At 40.0% G+C, this 8,964-nt stretch overlaps 1 protein-coding gene across 1 annotated transcript in view; it reads right to left on the bottom strand.

Annotated features, from left to right (window-relative positions):
• Window positions 1-5,488: 5,488 nt before the first annotated feature.
• ncbp3 (nuclear cap binding subunit 3) overlaps window positions 5,489-8,964 on the bottom strand; it is a 15,856-nt gene continuing 12,380 nt past the window's right edge. The window contains exons 11-13 of the mRNA XM_080040973.1: window positions 8,055-8,206; window positions 7,122-7,307; window positions 5,489-6,226 (exon numbers count right to left, since the gene is read on the bottom strand). Coding sequence (XP_079897099.1) covers window positions 5,877-6,226; window positions 7,122-7,307; window positions 8,055-8,206 — 688 coding nt within the window. The 3' untranslated portion in view covers window positions 5,489-5,876. The remainder of the gene's footprint in view (window positions 6,227-7,121; window positions 7,308-8,054; window positions 8,207-8,964) is intronic.

The following is an 8,964-nucleotide window of genomic DNA, read 5'->3' as shown; positions in this document are numbered from 1 at the left end:
TAGCAGGACAAAACTTCAAGTGTAATAAATAATAATAAAAAAATACTATCATAATAAAACAAAACATATTAATATATTATAATAAAATGCTGATGTTCATACCTATCCGTGACGTCGGTGCATTCCGCTTGTTCTTGACTGTCATTGGTTGGTTTGACCGAATAACTGTCAAACACATTAGCCAATCAGAGTGAAACAATGTGAGCTTAATAGGCTCGTTCGACCTGTCGCCGTCTTGCTAAGACCTGCGCAATTATGACGCTCGTCTTGCTGAGCGCACTGCATTATGGTTAGACTTTTTGTCCCACTTGCACCCGTGGCTGGCTGCGGCTCGGCTGCTTGAGACTTTGAAGTCCCGCGGTATCAAGACGGACACAGACACTGGAGCAAGTCGCTGCAGTTGCTCCCCACGGGCTGCGGGAGCGAAATGTCTGATGGGAAACGTCTTGCTGACAGGCGGAGCTGAGCGCTAATTGGGAGTTTAAACCTCGTGCCTTTGATGCGTTTCCCCAATTGGTTAGGCAAAAGTCTGACATCACCGCTCAAAATTAAATTACGATCCATTCTTTTTGATTTTAATTTATGTTTAATCATTAGGCCGCCACAATATGCATTTAAGCAGAAATGTACTTAATCAGAGTTAAACCTCTGAACCCTTGACATAGAAATAATTTGGATGTGTAACTCTCCTGTATAGATATATTTAAAAGTGAACACAAACTTGAGTCACATAAGATCTTGGTGAAGTGATTTTTATACCATTAAGATTAAATCATAGGCTTATTTCAAGTGATCTAAATGGTCTGGGGATTGTATTTTACATGTAGTGTCGCAAAGCCAGACCAAAACTACAACAAGTAGTTTGTTTGTTACACATCATAATACAGTTCATCATATCCATCTCTACAATAATAATAAGGGATCTTTTCTTAGACCTTCTTTATTTAGGCCGATCATATTCGTTATGTGAAGGGAGAAATACTAAACCTCCTTTATTTGGATTTGTAAATTATTCTTGTAAATTATTCTTTATCACTTAAAAGTAGGTGTTCTAGTAAAGTAACAAGAAAGATAAAGATGTGTGGGGAATGGGGATATTAGCTTATATCTCGTTTCTTGTTTTGAAAATGCCCCTCGCTTTTAAAGTGTTTACTCGTCTTTGTGTTGTGTTCTGCTTCTAATCGGTTGTAGCATGTGTGACTCTCCTGCGAATATGTTTCTAATAGGCCTTCAAAATAAAACTAGAAAACGAACTGCATCCGCAACAAGGACGCTACTTCCGACTCGGAGCTGTCCGGCTTCAGTCAGGCATTTTCGTCACTCCCCCGACTGCACTCGGCTACTCTCGTCTACTTTCCAGACGAGCTGAAAGTTAGGTCGAACGAGCCTATTGTTACATAACGGAAGTCTTTTCTTAGCGATGTTTCCCCTTTATGTTCCCCCAAACCCCAACACGAGAACACGTGAACGCAGCATGGCGACGCACCCACAGCACTGCTTTTCTTAAAATCATTTTATTGACATATTTTTTACTATGCTTTTATTTTCTATAAACATTGTAAAGCACTTTGTGACCCTGTCTGTGAAAAGCGCTATATAAATACAGTTTACTCACTTACTCAGCTTTACTGTAATCATTAAAGGGATACTGTGTAACATTTTATGTAATGTAGCCTATTTGCTAAAATCAATATCCTTATTCATAAATATGTCCTCATTGGTGTAAAATCACCTCTGCCAATAATCTGAATTATCCTCCTGAGCGGGGAAACACTAATATTAATATTACATTTTGTACATTGAGCAGGCAAGTCTTATGGAGGCATCCATGTTGGTTGGAATGTCAGCAGGTGCATTGTTTAAAATGTAGAATTGTTCTTGTCCTTGAAGGCCACTGTAGCTTCTGTTATTATTCAAAAGGGGTAAGGTTACCCAGGGAGCGTTGCATTCTAGAACTTTCTTGATGATGTCATATTACACACTGCCCCTTTAACAAAGCAATATTATCGATTATGGGTTGTTGCCAAAAATGTCCAAATAATTTTCACAACGTTGAGCCATTCTGCAGTAATGGAAGTAAATGAAGCCTTGAAAGTTGATACAAACAGTTGGTCCAGGCGTCCAGTCTTTAGCTGATGACTTCCAAACCCTCTGTCTGTTTATATAGATCATTTTAATTTCAGAGTACATTGAACATTATTTAATGGAAATGCTCTTTAATGACAATACTTTTTGCGGGGGAATTTGGTAGAAATGTTGTCAGTAGTTTGTAGAATTAAACCAAAATGTTCATTCTACTCAAACGTATGCCTATAAATAGTAAAACGAGAGACACTGAACATTTGGAGTGGTCTTAATTTTCTCCAGAGCTGTACACAGATGACAGGTAGTATTTGTAGCTGGTTAAGTTACTCTGTGTGTGTTTTTGAGTGTTAACCCCATAAGTTAACCCCGTCCTCTTAGCCTCCATGTAAGGATTCAGACCTCAGCTAACCTGCTGGATATTATTAGACCCAGGAATGAGACACTGAGGGGGGAGGAGAGCTCACTGCCATCACCTCCAATACTCTGAACCTGGACTGCTAGACCCTGCGTTCCAAATCACATACTTTTTATTTTTCTACACTACATACTAAAGTACAGAAGACTTTAAGGGCCACAGGGGAGAAAACATATCAGATAAGGAAGATTTTTTTTCATTATGTCGAGAAATGTCAAGAATAAAGATGAACACTGTAAAATGCTATTGGAGTTAGAGGGGCATCTGGGCATTTTTTTTGGCATACTGCATTTGACGTGCATTTATTGGGGTCAGGGATATCCTAAACTTTTTTTCAGGCGTACTAAATAGTAGGGAAGTATGGGGAATGGAACTCTACCTGTATCTTTTTTTTTATTTATTTTTTTACATTATATAGCAGCTTTTATTTTGAAAAACCACACTATGAGAGCCATCAACCTGTCAATCAGATTATTCATGAATACACGAGTTTCAAATCGGTGAAACTGAAATGTTCCATGAGGGAAGTTAAGCTTATGAATTTGGAGATCAAACAAAAAAAAAATATATATATATATATATATATTATATATATTTTTTATATATATATATATATATTATATATATTTTATATATATATATATATATAAAATATATATATATAAATATAAAATATATATATATAATATATAAAATATATATATATAATATATATATATATATATTTTATATATATATTATATATATTTTTTATATATATATATATATATTATATATATTTTATATATATATATATATAAAATATATATATATAAATATAAAATATATATATATAATATATAAAATATATATATATAATATATATATATATATATTTTATATATATATATTATATATATATATTATATATTTTATATATATATTTTATATATATATATATATAAAAAATACATTTAAAAATTAACTTTTTTTGGCTTTACTTTTTTTTAACCTTTATTTATACAGGTAAATCCCATTGAGGCTGGAGACTTGTTCCCATTCCCACGTTGTCATTCAGTGTCTCTTTGCCCAGGGACACTTGGACATGTGGCGGGGAGACGGGGGATCGAACCACCGACCCTGTAACCCAGTGGAGGACCAAACCGCCCTACACACTTCACCACAGCCGCCACAATATAACTTACATTCCGTTATAGATTTGGAAACGCTATGATGAACTAACTCTCCAAGTGAAACTCAAAGAGTAAATGATGCAGACGTGTGACATGAAGCCTCGGCCACCATTTTTAATAAAGTTCTTAAACCTGATGACCAGCAATGACATAAAAATACAAAATAAAAAGACAGAAAAAAAAAAAACAGAAAATCATTCACTTGAGTCCAGACAGAAGCAGAAAATGTTCAGATCCAAAAGGAAATCACTGTCGACGATAATACAAGAAGAAAGAATTCATTCCTCTCTCTCTCTATCGATGGTTTATCGTCCCCTTGTCCCCTTGTCCCCTTGTCTCCTTGTCTCCTTGTCTCCTTGTCTCTGATGACACAATATAAAAACACACGTTCCTCTACATGTAGTTCTGACCTGTCGCAGGAATGACTCGATGACGATACAAGAGTTTATCATGATGTAATAGTTCCAAAATTGATGACGCAAGGTGTATTTCACTGTTTAGCCTCGTTTCCACTGGGCGGTTCGGTTTGGTTTCGGCACGCATTGATACGCATTTCCACTGTGAAAACGTTGGGAAGGGAACTAAAATAAGCTAAACGTGCCGCACCTATTTTGTAGGGGGTCCCAAGATGTCCTATAAAGGGGAACAATGCAGTCCGTTGATTGGTCGACAGAATAATCATTTCCGTGTGAGAGATAGACTGCTGTGTGTGTGTGTGTGTGTGTGTGTGTGTGTGTGTGTGTGTGTGTGCCATCTTCTCAGTGAGAGTGAAGAGAGTCTTGCGTTTAGAGAGAAATGTTGACGTAGCTCTTTGTTTATTGTGTGGTGTTTTTCTTCTTCATTGAGTTAATCAGTGGGCTACACTGTGTCCCACTGATATGATGTCACCATAGTTACATACACTGTGTCCCACTGATATGATGTCACCATAGTTACAGACACTGTGGTTGCGTTCCGAATCGCATACTCTTTCTTTTTTCTATTCTACATACTACATCCGACGATAAAAAGAATCTAGTTAGGATGCAGTAGACATACTATTGGGACATACTTTTCTCTCTTATTTCATCATAACATTGCGCCTTGATCTTGCCTCTTGCTTTTATATCCGTCGCATCCCCGTTTGTTTTCATAACATGGACCTATAGGCTTCGTCGATGTTACGTCACTTCACGTGCGCACTGGATTGTGGGTCAGAATCGCCCAAATAGGATGCACTTTTCAACACTAACAATCTTGGCCGCATGAAGTAGGACATCCGGGTACTTCTAACCATCCTAAATCTGGCCACAAGAATCGGGACATCCTAAATCTTTTTTCTACCAAAACTATATAGTAGAAAGTATGAGATTCGGAACGCAACCCTAGTGTTACAGAACCAAACCGTACCGAACTACTCGGAGGAAATGAGGCTTTAATATGTCTGATATATTAACAGGGAGGGACTAAGACGCGACTACAACCGTTTGTTCAGGTGAAGGAGCTCTCAGGGGTCACAGCAGCTCATGTTGATGTGAGTAAATGTTTGTTTGTATCGGAGCCTGTTGGCTGATCCATGATCCATTCAGCAGCTGATTGACACAGAGAGACAGTGAGGAGAATCCCACAGAGTAATGTCTTTAACAGCTACTCAGTCCCTCACACTTTAACCTATTGAGAGCAGCCTGAGATCTGAGCTACACACTGGTTTCTCAGCCCCTGATTGGTTCATGTAGTCGTCAATCTAGCCTCCAGTCAGACCGGACCCTCCCCACTTTCTGTCTGTTAGTGGAAGGCAGCCCCTGATTGGTTCATGTAGTACTTGATATCAACATGGATCAATAAATCAGCCCGTGAGAAATGGCTGGTCTAACAAGGCTAGATTGATGACTACATGAACCAATCAGGGGCTGCCTTCCACTGACAGACAGAAAGTGGGGAGGGTCCGGTCTGACTGGAGGCTAGATTGATGACTACATGAACCAATCAGGGGCTGCCTTCCACTAACAGACAGACAGACAGACAGTGGGGAGGGTCCGGTCTGACTGGAGGATAGATTGATGACTACATGAACCAATCAGGGGCTGCCTTACACTAACAGACAGACAGTAATTTTTCGATCAGCCTGTGGGAGAGAAACCAATGCTAAGCTTGCGATCCAAGGCTGTTTTGGTCTGTCCTCCATTGTGTGTCTGTCCTGGTCCGTCCTCCATCTTGTTTCTCTCCTACACGTCGTCCTCTTCGCTGCTGTCTCTGCTGATCTCTATCTGTAGTGAGGGCAGGTTGTCAAGGCGACTCTTCTTGAGCGTGTGCGTCTGCCGCTGCTGCTTCTGCTTGATCATGTTTCCCCACATCTCCTGCAGCGTGCTGTCATCTTCCTCCGACGCAGACTCCTCCCCTTTCACCTTCTCTTTGGTGACACCGCGGCGCTTCCTGATGACGTCACCAGCGACCTCATCATCATCGTCTTTCCGACCAATAGCAGAGGAGAACAGAGCAGAGGATCGGCTGCTGCTGCCGGAGCCGCGGTCTCCACTGCCGTCCTCCACTGAGCCCAGTCTGCTCCACAGCGCGCCTACAGGAGGGAGGGGGAACCACACAACAGGTCAATAGAGATCTAGCTCATGTGATAATACCAAGCCCCAACCTCAGCAATTTCTACCAGCATCCAATAAGGAAGTGACCACAACTGTAGTAACCAGGAAGTGCCACTAGGGGGGTGGTACCAAGACCGAGCAGTTTTTCCGAGAATAAAATGTATTGGCGCGATCTCTTGAGTGACAGCTCTCCGCCCGTTGTCCCTCACTTTGCCTCGGAGGTATACGTCAGCTATCTCCCTCCCCCCTCACAAGATGGCGACGCGCACAAACCAGGATTATTGGATGCCGTGTGAATAACTGAGGTCAGCCCGGATGCTACATCCATATTATTTACTATCTATGGGTAGTACAGTCAGGTCTATTACAACTAAAGGCCTACCAGCACAAAGCCATCAAGATATTTGACTTTAGATTAATCTCCAACATAAATGTATTTATTCTGTTTTAAAATGTTACATGTCGAAAACTTTCTGAGTCGGTTATTAAAATGTTTTCAGCTACAGGAGGGAGACAGAATGCTGTAAAACATCACAACATGTCCATAAAGAAGCTATAGCTCATGTGATGATACAATCAGATCAAACCCCAGATATACAATATACCGGGCCCTGCCTAAACTGTCCAACGTTTCTGAAAGTACATTTTGTTTCTTCAACTCCTTCTCTACTCTGTAAGCTTTTATATGTGATGAACAGTTGATTATCTCATCTTGTTATTTCTACAAGTACAGTCTGTGTGTGTGTGTGTGTGTGTGTGTGTGTGTGTGTGTGTGTGTGTGTGTGTGTGTGTCTAGTTGGAGTAGCAGCTTGCTTGCGTGTGTGTGTGTGTGTGTTTTTATTCTTATTTTGAGTGAGTAGTTTCAGTGCATACTTGTCTTCCTGTCTTTAGAGGCGTTGGAGCGGCTGCTGCTTCCTCTGTCCTGATTGGCCGAGCCCAGCCTGCGATGCACGTCTCTGATTGGTTCCCTGGGAGGAGGCGGGTCTCTGGGGGGAGAGGGGGAGGAGCCACGTCTATCTGGAGAGTAGCGCGGACGCTTACCCAGACGCTGACGCACATCTACAAACAAACACACACACACACACACACACACACACACACACACACACACACACACACACACACACACACACACACACACACACACACACACACACACACACACACACACACACACACACAGAGCATAAATGGTAAATGGACTCCACTTAAAGGTGCAGTGTGTAATATGACATCATCAAGAAAGTTCTAGAATGCAACGCTCCCTGGGTAACCCCAACTCTTTTGAATAATAACAGAAGCTACAGTGGCCTTCAAGGACAAGAACAATTCTAAATGTTAAACAATGCACCTGATGACATTCCAACACTGACACTTTCAAGATGGTGGCACTAGGCCTTGGTCCAAAATATGCAGAGGTATGGACATATATGAGACCCTTTCTAAGGGAAAAATAATAATAATAAAAAAAAAATGTTCAGCTATTATGCACTAAATTAAATGTACTTTTGGATATTATAATTACTTTCTACAAAATCTGCTTGGAAATAAAACCCACAATTCTACACACTGCAGGTTTAAGGGTGTGTTGTGATGATGCAGCCGGTGTTTGTTTGTTTGTTTGTGTTGTAAAAAATTAAAAAAAGCTTAAATAAATATATTGTGAGAAAAGAAAAAGTAGCATTATCACAATACAAACTATGCATTTATTGGGAGAAAAAGAAGAAGAAAAAAAAGTCACTTATGGTAACAACAGCAGGCGCAGTGTGTGGAGTTAGCATGCTAGTGACTAGCTGTCCAGCGTACCTGTCTTCCCGGCGGGGGCCACAGGGGGGGGCTGTCTCTTCTGTCCCTGTCTCTTCTCCTCCAGCAGCTGCCTCACGTCCTTCACCTGAGGAGGAGACCTGGACCTGGACCTGGACCTGGACCGACCCGACCCGGAGCCCCCCACCCGGTTCCTAGGAGACAGACAATGAGACTTTAGAATCTAATACGTTTTCATATATGATTTTATACAGCTCCGGACAAAATTAAGAGACCATTCTGGCTTTTTCACAAATTTTTATCTCTACATTACTTATTGAAAATGCTCTTAATGACAACAAATGTAATGGAATTTGGTAGAAATGTTGTCAGTAGTTTATATTATAAAACAAAATAATATATACAAAATATGCAGAAATATGGACATATATGAGACCCTTTCTAAGGGGAAAAATAAATAATAAAAAAAAAAAATCAGCTAGTATTCACTAAATTAAATGTACTTATGGATATTATAATTACTTTCTACAAAATCTGCTGGGAAATAAAACCCAAAATTCTACACACTGCAGCTTTAAATACAGGTTAAATAAAAATAAAAAGTAAAAGCATGAGTAGTGAGTATTCTCTGACCTCATGGTACTAGTTTTTCACAGTAAAAGCATGAGTAGTGAGTATCCTCTGACCTCATGGTACTAGTTTTTCAAAGTAAAAGCATGAGTAGTGAGTATCCTCTGACCTCATGGTTCTAGTTTTTCACAGTAAAAGCATGAGTAGTGAGTATTCTCTGACCGGCCAAGGCTCATGGTACTAGTTTTTCACAGTAAAAGCATGAGTAGTGAGTATCCTCTGACCTCATGGTACTAGTTTTTCAAAGTAAAAGCATGAGTAGTGAGTATCCTCTGACCGGCCAAGGCTCATGGTTCTAGTTTTTCACAGTTTAATAATGAGT

Source organism: Ammodytes marinus (genome assembly GCF_949987685.1).
Source record: "Ammodytes marinus genome assembly, chromosome: 14".
NCBI classification, from domain to species: Eukaryota; Metazoa; Chordata; class Actinopteri; order Uranoscopiformes; family Ammodytidae; genus Ammodytes; species Ammodytes marinus.
The sequence above is the reverse complement of the archived record's forward strand: the minus strand, read 5'-3'. Positions and strand labels throughout refer to the sequence as shown.